Source organism: Ambystoma mexicanum, chromosome 8, assembly GCF_040938575.1.
Source record: "Ambystoma mexicanum isolate Mex_15411 chromosome 8, UKY_AmexF1_1, whole genome shotgun sequence".
NCBI classification, from domain to species: Eukaryota; Metazoa; Chordata; class Amphibia; order Caudata; family Ambystomatidae; genus Ambystoma; species Ambystoma mexicanum.
This window is the reverse complement of record NC_090929.1, coordinates 492,057,074-492,075,462: the sequence shown is the minus strand read 5'-3', so window position 1 is coordinate 492,075,462 and position 18,389 is coordinate 492,057,074. Positions and strand designations below refer to the sequence as shown.

Below are 18,389 nucleotides of genomic sequence, written 5' to 3'. Positions count from 1 at the left end.
GGTCTAGAACTCTTTTCTCTGTCTGGTATTATGAAAACGTGGCTTTTCTCATTCAACTGATCCCTTGGGATCTGCACTGCCCGGCAGCTTTTACCTTGCTTCTTCTCGAGTGCCATGTTGCCAGAAATGGTGATATAGCTATGCTATATAGGATTCAATTCGGAATTAATTGAATATGGAAATAATGGCCCCAAGCCCTACATCTCTATGTCCTCTAATCATTGTCCATGGTCATTGTTCTTTTTAAATTTCCGCAACACCACATGGTCCACTCTCATCCATACAACCACTCTTAACTTGTAAAGGACACCATATGTAATGTATTTTCTGTGCATTATTAGAAATGGCACACATACTACTAAATTAAATACAAGTAGAATTCTTCTAATCATTTTTATAAACAAAACTATTTAATTTGAGTACAGGCGGGGAGAAGCAGCGTATGAGGGATGCACAGCTTGTAGGTGTTTGGCTATTTACCCATCCATTGAAGGCCCATGGCCTTGCTAATCCCCATGGCCATTCCCACCCACTTCCTGTCCCTCCCTAAACTCAACCTCCTGGGATCTTTGTGCTAGCTTTATCGGGCATTCCCATCAAGCCTTGTGCTAGAAGTGCCGGCCAGTGTTTTTTTTCAACAGTCTTCTGACAGTTAAGGACTTAATTGGAATCGTAAACGTGATACTGGTGCAATAAAAAAAGAAATCGTAACCCGGTTTGCTTTCAGCCACTCGATTTTATAAGTACTCTACCTGTCCTTCGCTGAAGTCCTGTTAAAAACCAGCATTGGTAAAGCAACAGTTTTGAGCTGTGTAAGCAGTAGATTTTTGCTAGGCACTGCTATTGTATGCCAAGGTACCTTTTTGCAGCTGTTGACGTTGATGACCAGTTAATACAAATCCAGCAGTGCCTGGCAAATGCCTTTCCAATGCTTACACATAAGCCAAAACTGTTGCCATTGACAATGCTTGTTAACCAAGCTGAGAGTCAATCATTTTGGCATTGGTATAGCCATTTCCCAAACATTCTCCATTTGCTAGCTTTTGCCATAATGACTAGATGCCACCATCATTTGCACTTCTGCTGTCATCATGTGATTAGTGTTACTATCGCATATCACCTATAGCCATAGAAAGCCTAAGTGCATACGTTTTTGCTAGGGATTGCTATCAAATGCCCTGCTATTTGTAACATTTGCTACGCATTGTGAAGCTGAAGTGGGAAGTGAAACAAATGCTTTCAAGACTGCTGCATGCCTCCAGTTGTTATACTGTAAGGGCATACTGCTATCCCCTGCATCGGAGTGCATGCAATGTGGGCTTTTCTGTGCGTTGTGCATTCGTTTGCAGTGTACTACTGTACTTTACATGCAGGAGAACATGCACTACATGGAAAACACTTAGACTAGTCACTCTCCTCAGCCAGACTACCTTTTACGTGACAGTTGGTGTCCGCTACACTGATCTGCCAAAATTAAAAATGTAATTCATTTTGTAGTCCTACAAAAGTGACACTATCCCGAAGGTAATTCTAGGGCAGCTGTTCACTTGGCTAAGTGTGTTGTGTCATGAATCTGTAGTCCATGCAGTCTCTGGGCTTCAGTACAACATTTAGTGGGTGGGTCGGTTTGAAAGCACTGGTTGTTCAGGGTCGTCCGGGTGACATTGTTCTTGTTTCTGCAGTGGTTTATGAGCACCGATCCCGGCTGGAGCGGTCTCTGCAAAATGAACGGAGAGAGCACAAGAAGACAAAGGAAGGTAAGAGCCAATCTCCATGCATGCAGTGCTTTGGAAACCCAAGAAGATGCTTAATGCATCCAGTGCCAGGGTGGTGCATTGTGGGTTGTGATGTGTTGTGTATTGTCTATTCAGTTACAATAGGTCCGATTCCTTGGTCTGAGTCTCTGACCAGACAATGAGCTTGGGCTCTGTGATCTCCTCCGTCATCCTTATTGGCCAAACACAGACCAAAATAAACCAAAGAAATGTAGACCATCTATAGCAAGGACTACTTATGTGTGGTTCACTGCCCGATTTCCATGAAGTTCTGTCCTGATGTTTTCTTGGGTGTTGCATCTTGATTTGAGACAAATGCAACAAACTAGATATAAAGTGCAATACGTTGAACAGAAATCAAATCAAACCAAATTACAAAAAAGCACCCTAAAAAGTTAATATCTAGCAGCAAACGTAAACTGAATCAAATAGTTTTGAAATGAAATCAAAGAAAGAAATCTACAAACCATGTTTTCACCTCTACCATTACTCTTTGTTGGCGTTCTATGTTGATTTGCAGCACATTTGTGTGATCATTCTTTGAGTGTAAATATTTGCATTAAAAAATTCAACTTAAAAAAAATAAAAAATTAAATGGTCTGATCCAATTCTAATATAGTAAATTTACAAAAAGCTGTAGAAAGAACAAGTTACTGTATGCCATAAAAAAACATGCAAATAACTAATCAAAGTATTTTACCTTAATCAAGCATGCACTCTCATTTCAATTCGGACATTAATCACAAACTCAAGACTGGAATCTTGGGTAGATCTCCAAGTACCCCATTCAACCTGTGACTAGCCTTAAACTCTGTAACGCAGCATCAAAATAAATCAAATCAGAATTTTACAACTAACCTACAAAAACAAAATGATTTTAGTAGATGCACATCTTTATTTTTCTCTAATTTGGAATGATCTAAATGAATCACGTCAATTTGACCGGTCCGCTTTTGCAGATGAGATTGTGTTTCTTTTGTTGTGCTTTTTTTGTTTTTCAGCCTGAGGCATAGAAGGGGAGTAATAGCGCTATGTGTAGGGTACACCTGTGGTCATTATCAGTGCAAGAAGAGGACCCTACTGGACAACAAGGATCCAATTATTATTTTGAATATTAGTCTGGATCTGTTTGCGAATGAATCACTACTACAATTCTCAAGAGTAATAGCTAAGGTTATATTGCTACTTCTTTTACATTATGATTTTGTCAAATGTTTGTTCAAGGATTTTTCGAATTTGTATTCATAAATGCAAAGGTACAGTCACATCAACCCAAGCGGATGCGTTGTATCATTAACAAATTAACAGGATAAAGTGACTGAATATCAAGCACCCAGTTCTGATAAAACAGAATACAAATGGTGACCAACAGATGGAACCTGACAGTCCATTGTAATACATCAAAACAAAAGTGTTTTAAGAAGCGATACAGATCAATTGTGGAATTTTTCTAGTAGTTATCTACCGTCACTAGCGATGTGCAAAATTTAAAATGAGTGATGACATTGGCAATGCAGGGAGGTTAGCTCAGGGACAAATACGTTCACATTTGGTACAAAATTAAGCTGTGCATCATGAATTAAAAGTCCTGTTCAGGCCGACTGAGGCCTTCACCTGTCCCTTAAAACCCCGCCCGTGTGATAAATTGAGTACAACAATTGAATAATAATAGTGCCATTGATTGTTAGAGTTTAGAAGCTGTAGGAATCTGGCATGATGCGCTATATAAATATTTTTCTATTTACTCGTTTTATGGGATTCAAAAATCTGAAAAAAGTGAATCGATTTGAAGTTATTATATGTAAAAAGTTCTGTAATTGGAAGATACTTAATTGAATAAAATGTTAAGCTGGTGCTTCAATTTCAGGTCCTTGTTCAAATATCCATAAATTCATTATGATCACACAAAAATCAGTGTACACATGTTTAAACATTTAGACCCGTTACCATTTTAAAAAGGCCAAGTGTGAAGTAGGTTATGTAGGAAAAACCTTCTAAAAAATAACTATGCAACATGTTTTAGAAAGGACTTTCGCACTTTACATTTGTATTTTTCTAAAATAGTTAGAAAATATCTAGAAATGTAAAAGAAAGTGATTGATTAATCGTTACATGTTGGTGAATGTCATATTTTTTGCAACATCTACGGTTTTTAAATATCATAATTATTTTTGTACTTGGTGAGCGTCTACTTAAATTTCATGTCACATTTTGTTTTTAATTCAATCATTTCAAAGTTTCTCAACATTAAAGCTTTTTGTGTTCCTGATTCTTAAATACTATAATTTGTTTTAAAAATGTCATCTCACCTGAAATGTTTCATTTTATTTAGCAACATTTTAAAGATTCAGTGCACAATCTCTCAAAATGTACATTGCCTAATTTCACCAGCCATAACAGTGAAATCTAGTGCGACTACATAAGCACGAACATGGGCAGTTGCAAAGGCAGCTACACTGTTTTTGCTGACTTTATATAGTGAGTTTTCAAGTAGTCATGTATTCTTTTTGTCTTTCAATGATTTCTCACTCTTCCTCTACAGATTTTTTAGTGTATAAATTGGAAGCCCAGGAAACCCTGAATAAAGAAAAGGTGAGTGTGGAGTGCCACTGCCTAGTACCAAGTGGTAAAGTATTGAGGCACATTTCAAGCCAAGCCACCAAGGTGCCGCATTAAGAGCGGTCGGCTTCTGTTCTTTTTGGGATTGCAGTGGGTACTTCTTTGTTTCTTAGCAAAAAGAGTGCAGGCTCCATGGCACATTCTGTGGGGATATAGACCGATTTCATGTTCGGCCATATCCAGTGACTAGTCTAAATCGCTATGGTTGAGTTGGTTGCATTTCAAACATTCCTGAATGGGGTGACATGGGTTGTTTTCCGAACAGTGCAGGATTTAAGAACCTTTTACAATTAGAGACCTATTCCAAACCAGCAGAAGTTGATGGTAACAGTTTTTCATGTAGCCTCTGTGAAGTGTGTTAGCGGCTTCAATTTAGGGGCCCACCTTTCTTGCATCATGATCATTGTTAATGTTCTTGGGCCCCTCATCAAGTCTCGGAAGAAAAGACAAAAGATTTAACAGTTTTAGGTTTATGTAGGAGGTTCATCTGAGAGGGCGCAGAGGCAGGCAGCTAGGACTGCCCTCGCGATTTTACTGATGGAACACTGAGCTCCATTTTACATAGGTGTCTATCGGGCCCTGGTCATGATCAATAAAAAAATAACTTTTACCAGACTTCCAACTCCTCCTTATGTGTACAGTATTTTGCGTATTGTAGCTCCAGTTTTGGATCGGGTAGGATTCCTGCTACTGTGCATCCTCTCTGCCATCTGCATTATGACACCTCTGTTCTTTATTACAGCAAGATGCTATGAACCGCTACGGTGCGCTGAGCTCACAACAGAAGATCATGAAGGTATGCAGACTATTGAGATCACTTTTCTAGGAAACTAAATGTATCTGCTTTCGCTTACATGTGCATTTGGGTCAAAAGAATACCACAAAATAGAAAATATGCCATACCTTGCATAAGATAATCCAACACGTAGACATCACAACATGATGAATGCCCAGCAGAACACCCGATAATCCTCTGACCCAACACATACACCTACTCACTTACCTTCCACAACCCCACTCAGTCAAAACCATACACTCAACTTGAATAATCTCCTAATAACGGGCATTGGATACATTTCATGACAATAGTCATATAAGATGCTTTCCAAATTCAGGACTAAGCGGTCTGGAGGTTGAGTTGCCCTGGTCTTCCCTTAATGGATACCAGCTACTATCATTCCTACACAATCTTACTCTTTCTTTGAATGCCTTGTTTGTAGGCTGGGTGTCTCTCCTTCCCTCTCCCTCACTCTTGCCACCATCCATACTCCCCCTGGACCTAAAACCCTTTTCCTCTGGATGGGCTGACCTCCCCTCTTATCTCCTTTTCTCCTCCCCCCAAACCCCTCTTCCTTAGTGACTTAAATATTCCTGATGCAACCATTGTTCTTTTCTGCGACCTCTGTTACTCTTTCCCTCGCAATTCTTCCCACCGGCCCAAACCACTCTGTGGGTCACACCTTGATGCGCTCATCTCTCTAGAAATCACGCTCTCCAATCCTGTAACTACCCCTCTCTCCTGGTCTGACCACTCTCATCTCCTACTATCTAGATCGCCCTGGCTTCCCGGCTTTTCCTCTGCCTGTGCTGCCGGTCTCCTTCTGCCATTCGACTGATGAAGCATGTGCTGGTCGCTGCATTTGCTGCCACCTTCATTCCTCCTCCCAGCCCTGCTTTTGACTCTCATTCTGATTCAGCACTTGCTAACCTCCATCTCCAATACTCTGGACATCTTTGCCCCACTCATGAGGATCCGCATGAAGCCTGCCTCCAAGTGCAACTCTTGGTATAACTCAGACTTGGCTGCTCTGAAGTGTGAGTGCAGAGTTGCTGAGCGGAAGTGGCAGGCCTCAAGCACATCTTCTGACAAACTGTCCTGCCGCCTGCTCCAAAGGCAATACAGACTTTCCATCTGCTCGACAAAGTAGGCCTTTATCCATGCCTGCGTGTCTGGGGCCACTGACAACATGGCTGAACTTTTAAAAACCTGCAAGGAACTCGCCAATCCTACTGAAGTGTCAATTTCTCCTCTGCCTTCTCTGGCCCTGTGCAATTCTCTGGCCTCTCACTTCATTACTAAAACTTTGGACATCCTGTCCTCTGTTACCTCTACCTCACACCCTTCTTCATCACCCGCTCTATGGCCTTCCTTGGGCCCCACTTCCCTTTCCCTCCTACTCTCCTCTTTCTCTCCCTTATCACCTGATGAGGTTTCTAGACAATTCTGCTCTATGAAAGTCTCATCCAAGCAGGTGTTCCCCTGCTCCTACAGAACTATCAAGGACAGCATTGTCTCCCTTGCTCCAACCTTGTATGATTTTGGCAATCACTCTTTTTCCACTGTATCCTTCTTGTCACTCCTCAAGCACTCCCTTGTGCACCCTCTCCTCAAAAAGCCGCCTTCCGACCCTTTCTGTCCGGCTAACTACCACCCCCTATCTCCGTTACCCCCTTCCTGGGCAAACTCTTGGAAAAGATGGCCATCTCCTAGCTTATCCACCACACTGAATCTGTTTGTTGTATCCACGACCACCAGTCTGACTTCATAGCTGCCCAGAGGCATGGAAACTGCACTCCTTAATACCTGTGAAGACTTGCTCTCTAATCTCGATTCCAACTCTTCTTCCGTTCTCATTTTTTTTTACTTTTCCTCTGCCTTTGAAACGGTCAGTCATTCCACCCTTCTGAATCGTATCTGTGATAACCTTGGCATCAAGAACCTGGCTCTGGACAGGCTGACTTCCTTCCTCTGAACGACCTTCCCAGGTTCAACTGGGACCTTTTCTCTCCTCCATCTCACTCTCCACCTGTGGTATCCCTTTGGGCTCTCTCACCTTGGCCTTTCAACGTCTACCTTTCTCCCTAGCCATTTGATCGCTGCTTTCTCTCCTAACTTCCAGTGTTATGCAGACAACCTGCAACTCTCCTTTATGCTTCCCTCCTCTTCCTCTCTCATTTCTGACTGTCTGCTGTTCAGGCATGGTGCACTGCTAACAATCTCTGACTTAATGCCAGGAAGACTGAGATCCTTCTCATTGGGACTCCAGCTCCGTCCTTCCCCTCTTACACTCTGCCAGCCCTCCATGAGCCCCCTCCCCACCCACCCTCCTGTGAATCAAAAAACCTTGGCGTCATCGTCCAATCCTTTCTTTCCTTCTCTCTTCACATCATGGACCTTGCCAAGAAGGCCCACTTTCAGCTGCACCTCCTCCGAGACGTTCTCCCTTTCCTCACCTTCCCCCAGAAACTCAATGTGTTCAGAGCTCTGGTCCTCTCCAGGCTGGACTACTCTTACCGCCTCTTCAACCTAACTCACTCCTCCATTCACCCCTTCAACTAATCCAGGATAGGACTGCAAGACCTAACCTTGGCCTCAATCCCCAGGACCGCATCTCTCCAGCCCTAAAATCTCTCCTCTGGCTCCAACATGTTGCGAGGATCAAGTTCAAAACCCTCTGCATTGTCCACAAGGCTTTCTGGGACCTGGGATCCTGCTACATCCAACTCTCTCTCCCTAAATACCTCCCTGCTAGAGCCCTTCGGTCTTCTGCATCCAACTCTCTGCAGATCAGATGCAAGCAGAGAATGGGGGGTAGATCTCTCCTCCGCAGGTGCCTCCCTCTGGAAAGGCCTCCCTGCCCCTCTCAAACTTGAGCTGTATCTCCTGAAGTTCCGGAAGCTTCTCAAGACCCTCCTTTTCTCTTCCTCTGTCCCTCTTGTACTCCCCTGCTAATGTTCCTCCTATGCCTCTTGACTGGCTGCCTAGTTCCTTCAGATTCTGACAGGTCCTCCTATCAGTCTACCACTGCACTTGGTCTCCTCTGACCACTGCCTTGCACTTGCCATTCTGGGCGCCCACCCCCAACCCCCTGCACTAGCCTGGCTAGGCCTGGACCCCCTGAGCCCTTCCAGTCCCATTCCTCACACTTAGCACATGGATCTTTCTGCCTCTGCACTCTCTTCTCCCTAGGCTCTGTCTACCTCTCCTCCCCAGGCAATCGCTTAACCCTCCAACACTGCCCCCCCCCTGCACTTCTGTTTTTCTGCACTTTTACAAACCAAATGTCACAAGGCCAGTGAAGACCATTTTTGTTTTGTCCTCCTCCCCGCCTTGTCTTGTTGTGCCTTGAAATACATTGTGTGTATAGGCGCATTATGAAAATCCAATACATAAAAATATCTGTGTACAAAAGCATGTTGATATGGATCAACCTGCTTATTTTATTTTTAAACAAGGTTGGCAAAACTAGTGCTCTGTCTTACTTGTAGCTGGTGATGGGGAAAGAAACCTTGACTGGGTTTCTTATACAAAAACACACATGATATCTGTAGGTTGTAGTACTCCAAAAAAGCAGCCGAAATGCATATAACAGAACTTCCCTTGCACACAAGACCATGCCACCCTTTGCAATTTCCACCCATTGAGGGGGGGGGGGTGGAGTGTTCATTTTATCTGTCTGCCATATGGTAAAGCTTGTCATCTATGCCTACCTTAGTTTTATCATGTTCTGTGTGTTGCACGTTTTTGTGAATAAATAAAGACTTGCTTTTCTAGTAAGAGTGGCATGGTCTTGTGTGCAAGGGAAGTTCTGTTACATGAATTGAGTATAACATGATTTGTTTTTGAAGCTCAAAAAGGGACATCAACTGGGCGTGTTAGTAATACTATCCCTAGTGTGACGTCTACTGTACCCATGGTTCTTCATGCGTCGAGGGCAATCAGATTGTTTTTTTCTGCCTTCTTAGTCGGTAGAGTTTGCAGAGTTCTTCTGGCTAATGCCTTTGATTAGAAAAAGTTTACTGTTAGACTTTCTTACTATTCTTTCGACAACCTCCCGCCACACTAACTGCTTCGGCGGCTTTTGCTGGATGGATCAATCGTCGACTACACTATAACCATCTCAACGGACTTCGACTGCGGCCTACACAAGCCCCACCGGGCCTCGGCCCATTACAGTAGGGAGAGAGGTCATACATGACTTAAAGAATGCCTCTTCTGACCCTTTATCTTCCCTTTCATCGCTGTGCTGCCTTTTCCACTCACCGTGGAAAACACACCATTTAAATTCTCCCCATTTTGCAACAGGAAATACCCCTGGAAAGACATGCACAAAGTGTGCAATCACTGTTTGCCAAGGGAGCACCCAAGAAAGAACTGCAAATCCTGCAGGCTTTTACATCCTAAAACATTGAAGGACTGTCTAACCAGCATGCAGCCAGAGGCCTCCATTGGGGTCCGAAACAATCCCATGGTTCAGCCCCTGACTCCAGCAAGCAGAACAGCGGTCCTGGGACTTAAAAATCACCCAGTGGCAAAGGCACACGTAACATCATGCCACACTAAGTACATACCCCATGGCCGAACATTGACCATGTCGTCGGCCGTTCATAGCCATGCAGTGTCTAAGGAGAGGTCCTCCAAGTCACCCCTGTCCTCGGGGCAGTCGCGTTTGCTGCACAACAGGTCGCCGAAGCAGGCGCCGACCATGCCCATTTCAGACTCTGCACCTAAAAAGGCCCTCCTTTTGCACGAGTTGAAAGACACTTCGATGGTCCCCTTTAAATGCATCCAAAATGAGGGAACTCATTAAGAAGCATGCCCCGGTCATACTTTTAAGATCCAAGATGTCAAAAACACCCACGTCTTTGATGGCCATGCCATCCCAGTCCTCTACCTCGCAAAAGATATTAGCTATACTCCCTCTACAGCAGAGGTCTTCAAACTGCGAGGCGCCCCGCTCCTTCCCGCCTCAGGTGGCGCAGCTGCTTTCCCAGGGGCTTGGGGGTGGGAGCCCAGCCTGATTTATGTTTTTAACTTTTTTTTATTTATTTTTTTTAAATGGCAGGAAAATGGGCAGTTTCAGACTGAAGCATAAAACTGTCTCAGGCGACAATGAAAAAGTGGCCCGCAGTTGCAAATGGCAATTCATTCCTTTAGTGACAGACTGTTTAAACAAAAAAGACCCCGTGGGTACTATTCAAAGTGTAAGGCAATTGTGATATTTAAAGACTATTTATTCAGCAACAATGGTCAAAACTACTGAGCACTGCCTCAGCTGCTTTTTCAAGTTGAGGGAGTGCTCCTGGGCTGGCCAGAACTGTCAATGGGAAACACTGTTTCCCTTTGACAGTTCAGTTCCACAGCCACACATGCTCACTGAGCCATGCAAGGCTGGGGGCGTTTTGCTTCGCAAGCCTTGCATAGCTCATTGAAAATGCTTGCTGGGGAACTGTATGTCTGTATATGCGAGGGACAGCTCCTGCGCCGCCTCGCACATCGGACAGAGCAGCCTGAAGCGGGGAATTTCAGCATTCAGCCCCTGCACGCATTTGTAGTAACCAGGAAGCTCTTGCTTCCTGATTCCTGTTCATGATTCAAGTGCTGGAGCGGAAACTTCTGTACCGGAGCAGAAGTTAGTTTGTTTCTTTTTTTATTTAAATGTGTATGGATGCTTGTGTTATGAGTGAGTGTATGATGATGGGTGCTCGTGTGAATGATAAAGTGCTTTCTGTGTGAATGTGTGTGTGTTTGTGTTGGTCCATGGAGCTGATTTTGGCGAATGGGGAGAGGAGGGTTGTACATCAAAGGCATTTTGAAAATGCCTTTGTTTAGCAATCCCCCTACCCAGCTGCCAAAATCAGCTCTCCTTCTGAGGCGCTGTGGAGCACAGTTGACAGGCATGGTATTTTTTTTTTTTTTTACTGGACATCTATCGTAATGTCCAGTCAAAAATACCATACTTTCCCCACTGCCCCCCCCCAGCACCTTGCATACACACATAATCCTGTTGATTTGTTAGGCATTGCGGTTCCCAGGGGACAGGGATGATATCTTTTTACTAGACATCTATCATAGATGACCAGTAAAAAAATATCATGCCTTTCCCCCTGGGCCCCCCAGCGCCAATTGCAAACTGTTTGACCTTTTTAATAATTGTTTTTCAAAAGTATACTCTAAAATGCAACCTTTGAACCCATTATCTTTAAATAAATTTCCTGGGAGGAAAAATCCCTGAACCACCCTTGATTGGTTCGAGCTTTGGCATATCTGGGGGAAATATTTATGCTGCTCCACTTAAAAATTCACTTGTCGCCACTGGCCCTGGGACTGTGCTGGGAGCAGGGTGTAGGGGTCCAGGGACTTTGGTAGGAGCAGGATGGGCGGGAGCCATGGGATAGTGGTAAGAGCAGGGTAGGGAGAGCCCCGGTCTGTGGTGGGGTGTGGAGAACCCAGTGGCTGGGTAAGACTGGGATGAAGGAGCTAGAGACTGTGATGGAAGCAGGTGGGGGCGAGGTGTGGGGAGGTGGGGGAGGGGGGAGTCCAGGGACTATACTGGGAGTAGGGTGCGGTGACGGCACACAATAGTTAATAGCCATTTGGACTTGCTGTCCATTTTGCGTTTTTGCAGGGTCCCGGCCTGCCCACATTTTGCTCGGTGGGTCCACGCCTAAAAGGCTTGAAGACCACTGCTCTAAAGGCACCTTTTCAGGGCCACTGCTCTAAAGGCACCTTTTCAGGGGCCCTGTGTCACATGGGGCCGATACCCTTGTAAGAAACTCCTACCCCTGAAGTAGTTCCTAGGTCAACTGAATGGACCACAGAAAGCTTCGATAAGGTCATGAGGAGGATATCCTACTTGGTAGACTTCATGGACCACCACCCTGGAGAATTTAGAACTGGTTGTTATAAGTGGGACAAGCTGGAACAACAAATTGAAGCTGTCCCATAGCATCTAAAGCGACAGCTCCTAAAGACAGTGTTAGAGTGCTTACCAGTGGCTTACTGTATTTTAAAGAACAATTTGGATGCTGCTTACAATGCAGGCTGCATCATACCCGAAGGCACATTAATTAAACGCCATGCCTGGCTGAGGCAGTCAGGTTTTAAGCTAGAATCTCAGGCCACGTTACTTAACATGCCCATTGAGCCTAATGCCCTGTTTGGCAAGGCTGTTGAGGATGCTCTTAAGAGTGCCAAAGAGGAGTATGGCACCTTAAAGTCACTGTCCAATAAACCTTTTTCCCAAAGGGGGTCATTTAATACAAGAAGATTCTTCCGTGGGCAGAGCCTACAACGTTACTCTAACTATGGTCCGGGTAACCAATCACCATTGTGGGGTACCTCACAGGGACAGTCCTCCTGCATTTGTCACAGAGGCTACAAAAGGCCCAGGAGCAGAGGTAGAGCCTCCTACACCAGAGGCTCCAGTCCCCCAAGCAATAATGACCCGCTCCAGGTCCCCTCCATGCTACTCCAGTATGAGGTTTCATCTCACCATTCACCCATGCATGGGAGGTGGGGAAATCACTTTAGACAAGTCGGTGTTATCCACTGTTGTGGCCGGATATTGCATAGAGCTTCTACAGAAAAATCCAACCATCCACAAAGACGCAGAAAAATGACACCAGAGAAAAGGCGCATATTACTGCTGGAAAAGGACACCATAGTTGGTCCCAGCAAACCGGGTAAACAAGGGAATCTATTCAACGTACCCCTTGTGCCAAAGAAAGACTTAACAATGCGCCCTGTACTAGACCTGCACCCAGCGAACACATATGTCAAGCCACAGAAATTTCGATTGTGCATGACAATGCTACAGGAGGTAATTCCGCACTTAAAACGGGGGGATTAAACAGCAACATTGGATATGAAAGAGATGTTCCAAGTGCATAGAAAATACTCTCTTCCAGATAGCGGGAGAACACTACCAATACAAGGTGCTGTCCTTCGGCATAGCCTCAGCTCCAAGGGTATTCACAAAGTTACTAGCAGTGGTAGCAGTGTACCTATGCAGAGTCTCAATCCTAGTGTACCCTCATATAGACGACTAGCTGATAACTGGGTAGGAGGGAGAAACTCCTCCAAATATGCAAATACAACACCCAAAGAACAATCGACCTACTGGTCCAATTTGGAATCTCTATCAACGAGAACAAATCCAGTCTCATAGCCAGCCAAATAAAACAATTCCTGGGAGCGATCATAAAGACAGAAGAGGAGCTAATCTTCCCTCTCAAACGAGAGAGTACAAAACAAGCTGTTGCAAGTCCCTCACTATCCGGTCGCCAGATAATCACACACAAGGCAACGCGCCTGCTTGGGATGATGGCCTCATGCATTTATCTAGTTCCACAATGCAAGGGTGGTTAGCAAAACAATGGTCTCAGGCAAGCGGTCAGTGGGGCGATCTAGTGGTGGTCTCACTAACCCTAGTACAAGCATTTTGCTGCTGGTCCAAGGACAACCTGCTAAAAGGAAACCCCCCATCTAGGTTTCTCAGTGGGAGACCTTTGTCGGAACCCAGGGAAGGCTAAGAAGAAGACCCTATACTGGATAACCACCAATGACGAGGCAAATAAGTACAAACTTTTTAACAATTTGGTGAAAGAATCTAGTTGTAGGTAACCTACCAGATACCTGAAGATGTTCCCGAATCCACCTTGCACGTCGACTTTGAGGATCAGACTGAACCTATTTAAATCTATGGAAATCCAGTCCGCTAGAAATGCCACAAGCTCAAAGGCCTCGTGTTGTAGGTTCTGTAAAAACACTGGCACGGCTGAAAACCTTTTTCATTTGTTCATTGACTGTACAGCCCTGACACTTATGAGGGCAAGACATTTTGGGCGCTTCCTCCAAAGGTTTCCGATCACTAGCAGGAGCTGAGTGGTGGGCCATGTTGCTGAGAGGGGAGAGGACCTATCTGACCATCGCAGCTGTAAAATTCATAAGGGAATGTTTCAAGATTCTGCCTGACGACGGACTAGTGGGGGCACCAAACTAAACTTGGGGACCCGGGAACGTTTCCCCATTTTAAGGCCTGGTTTTCTTTCATTTGGGAAAACAAGGAAAGGTTTACTTTTTTTCCTGCTAGAAAAACTATATGCAAATACATAAAAAGAAATCATTTTGCAATACATTCTAATAACTGATGCCTTACTCTCCGGATGGGGAGCCCATTACCTTCACCACACAGCTCACGCCCAGTAGACGCACCACATCCCAAAACCACATAAATGTTCTAGAACTTATGGCAGTTCTCAAGGCTCTGCAAGGTTTTCAGCAGCACCCAATAGGTGTAACAGACCTCACCACTGCAATGTTCTTTCTATACAAGCAGGGAGGCACACACTCTCCAAGCCTGACCAGGCTATCCCCAAGAATTTGGAAGTGGGCACTCAACCGGAACATGTTCCTAGTCCCTCAACACGTTCCAGGGGACCCCAATGCTTTAGTAGACCATCTGTGCAGAAATCCTCTACCCGAGGAGCACAAGTGGCAAATCATAGAAAATATCTCAGACAAAATCTTCTCCTATAGATTTGTTTGCCACAAGCCTAAATTCACAGTGGCGAGACTTTGCATCCAGGTTCCCCCACCAGGATCCAAGGGGAACACCCTGTGGATGAGCTGGTCCGGGAAATTTGCTTACGCTTTTCCACCAACACCACTCCTCAGCAGGATAGTGCACAAGATGCACCAGGAACAAGTCACTCTAATCTTGATTGCTCCAATGTGGGCAAGACAACCATGGTTTCCACACCTACTTAAACTAGCAATGTGCAAACCAATCAAGCTTCTGTTTCCCTCCACGATGCTGTCCCAGCACAAGGGAAAAACATTCCATCCACATCCTCAGTCTATGAACTTAGCAGCTTGGCTCCTGAAGTTCTAATGTTTGGGCACTCGAGCCTTCCTCAAAGGTGCATGTATATCCTCAAGGGAGCACAGAAACCCACCAGACACTGTTACTTTGACAAGTAGAAGCGGTTTGTCATCTGGTGCAGATCACAATCCTTAAAAACAATTTAATGTTCACCATCTAACATTCTACACTAAATGCTTTACCCACTAGACTCTGGTTTAGTATCGAATTCCATCAAGGTACACCTAGCGGCCCTATCGAAGTACAGCACTTCCCAAAACAAGTTGTCTTGGTGGAAAGTTCCTGTTATCAAAGCTTTCATGGAGGGAGTAAAGAGACTATACCCTCCCATGATTAACCATCCACGAGGTTAGGATTTTAATGCTGTACTCTCAAAGCTCATGGGTCTGCCTTTTGAGCCAATGCACAAGGCCAGCCTAAAACACTAACCTTACTAGACTGCCTTTCTAGTAGCTATCGCCTCGATTAGACGAGTCAGTGTGTTACAGGCATTATCTGTACAAGACCCCTTCATTGTCGTCCACAATGACAAGGTGGTTCTTAGAGAACACATCCTAGGTTCTCAGCAAAATTCATATCCAAGTTCCAACTTAACCAGTCCATTGAACTACCTTTTTTCCAAACTCCATCTAACTCAGCTGAGAGAAGCCTCCATACTCTAGATGTAAGGAGGGCTGTCTTGTACCACACAAACAAAACCTCTGAGGAAAACAGACCAACTGTTTCCATAGCACGTGGTAGGGAAGGAGACCATATTTAAAAAAACACAATCTCCAGGTGGATAGTCCAGTGCATACAGCTGTGCTACTCGCTATAAAAAAAACTCTACCTTTTACACAAAGAGCTCACTCTATCAGAAGTACAAGAGCTACCTTAGCATTTATTGCAAGTGTCTCCTAAAACTCAATTTGCAAGGCAGCTACTTGGAGCTCAGTTCATACATTTACTCAGCATTTCTGCATTGATACATACTCTAAAGCAGACTCGCAGGTGGGACAAGCAGTGCTAAAACATCTATTTTCCGCTGTACCTGCTCATAACCCACCTCCTGCTACAGGCGATGCTTCTGAATCCATGCCAAGCATCTGATCTAAGCAGTATTACCCAATTTTATCGAATTGATCGAATGGTACATCTGACTGAATTCGGCCAGTACCATTCAATTGATTTCAGCAAACTGGGTAATCAATTCCGAACATGGGTAGCGGGGGTGCCCTCCATTTCCCATGTTTGGTATTGAAGGCCTTATTGTGGGTGTGCCCCCCGTTTCCTGAGGATTGGAGACGTGGGGCGAAAGTAAAAAAAAGAGAAATGGGGACCCTGCTGCTTCAGATCCGTCCCTCTTAGGGTGCGGAACGGAGGACGCTGCAGGGTCAGGAGAAGGAAGCGGATGTGCAAGAGGTAAGTAGGGGTTTGAGGAATGTATTTGGTGGGGGGAGGGAGGGTATAGATTTGCTGAGTTTGACCTCAGCAAAATTGGTTTTGCTGCAAAATTGACTACGTCAATTCCGCCGCAAAGCATTCTGCCACGGCTAAATCACACAGATCCATCAAAGCAGATCCACAAGCCTTAGAAGGCATACATTACTTACCGTAATTGTATTTCTGATGCCTGCATCTTCTTAGATTCACATGCGCCCACCCTTCCTCCCCTCCTGGTGTCGAAAGTGTATAGATGTTTCTTGCTCAATCTCCCCTTCTGCTTTGTTACCAATGTACTCAAGCTACACTTCATGCAACCTCACGCCAGAAGCAAAACAATCTGAGGGACCGCGACATGTGAAGGACTATGGGTACAGTAGACGTTACACTAGGGATAGTACTACTAACATGCCCAGTCGACGTCCCTTTTTGAGTTTCGAAAACAAATCATGTAATACTCTGCGACTACCACTAGATGTCGGCCTATGCAAAGCATTTGAATCTAAGCCGATGCAAGCATCAGAACAATGATTACGGTGAGTAATGTATGCATTATATACATACATATATATATTTCTGAGGCTTGTGGATCTGCTTATATCACATGCTATGCATAGGCAGACCTCTAGTAGTAGCCCGGAGAGTACTACATTTTTTGTTTTCGAAACTTTAAAAGGGAAGGCGACAGAGCGTGCCAGTAATACTATCCCTAGTGCGATGTCCACTGGACCCATAGTCCTCCACGTGTCGCGGGCCCTCGCATAGTTTTTTCTGGCATTCACAGTCTGACTCAAGTCGTGGAGTTCCTTCTTTACTTATACAAAGTTTAAATTGAGACTTTCTGTCCTTTTGATGACTGCACACCACAAGATCTCTGGCAACGGCTTTTGAGACAAGTCCATTCATCCACGACGACTACGAGTCGCAATACCTCAGCCCTGCACAGTAGGGAGTGTGGGGGGAGGGCATAATCCATTTCATTTAGAGAATGCCTATTCCCCCTTCTTGGAAAATACACCATTTTAAATTATGTCCTTCCTTTAACAGAAGCTTCCCTGGAAGGACTAACACAGAGTGTAACCTTTAACTCCCTAGGGATCATGCTGAAAAAACAATGCAAGTCTTGCAGACTGTTTTGGCCGAAAACTTTAAAGGACCAGAAAACTAAATGCTGGGCCCACCAAGCCATGCAGGCTGAGGCAGACATGGACGTCGAAGGAGCCTCCAGGGATGGCAGCATTTGCATCCAAGTGAGGTTGAGAGCGATCGGGACCCGATGGATTCCTGCATGCGAGCCCCCTACTCCAAAAGGCAGGCTGGCGGTTCTGCTACGTAGACACTACTCGGTGGCTCAGGCAACCTCATTGCACGCCACACTAAACACCCCCTCCCCCCACAGGCCGACAGTCTACCGCGTTGTCGACAGATAAGCTGCACGCAGTGTCGAATGGAAGGTCCAAAAAATCCCTGGCCTCTGGGCCATCGCGTTCACGATTACCACATGACAGGCCCCTGAAAAAAACACCTAAATCGAATTCTGACACCGCAAGCCAATTGGGAAAGTCCTCTGGTTGCAGCGACCATGCTTCAAAAGACGCATCGATTGTCCCTGCAAAAAAATCAAAGATGAGTGAACTCATTTAAAAAAAAAAAACATCAAAATAAACACATCTCCGACACCCTCTTCAAAGCAAAGACGTTGAAAAACTCCAAATCTTTGATGCCCCTCCATCAAAATCAAAGGTTTTAAAGGATAAGGAATACTCTGCCCTTAGGGACACCCTTTCAGGGGCAATGCATCACACAGCCTCCTGCTCCCAGACTTTACCTGCACCTGTTCCCACAGTGTTGCCAAGCTCTTCTCAATGGACCCCGGAACAGTTTGATGGGGTTATGAGGAGGATGT

The 18,389-nt window shown here is 44.9% G+C and overlaps 1 protein-coding gene across 4 annotated transcripts in view; it reads left to right on the top strand.

Moving 5' to 3' along the window:
* The window catches only part of LOC138472131 (Golgi integral membrane protein 4-like), a 439,726-nt gene that overhangs the window by 167,464 nt on the left and 253,873 nt on the right, over positions 1-18,389 (top strand). For all 4 annotated transcript variants that reach the window (XM_069610136.1, XM_069610138.1, XM_069610137.1 and 1 more), the window contains exons 2-4: positions 1,683-1,757; positions 4,318-4,367; positions 5,137-5,190. In XM_069610136.1, coding sequence (XP_069466237.1) covers positions 1,683-1,757; positions 4,318-4,367; positions 5,137-5,190 — 179 coding nt within the window. The remainder of the gene's footprint in view (positions 1-1,682; positions 1,758-4,317; positions 4,368-5,136; positions 5,191-18,389) is intronic.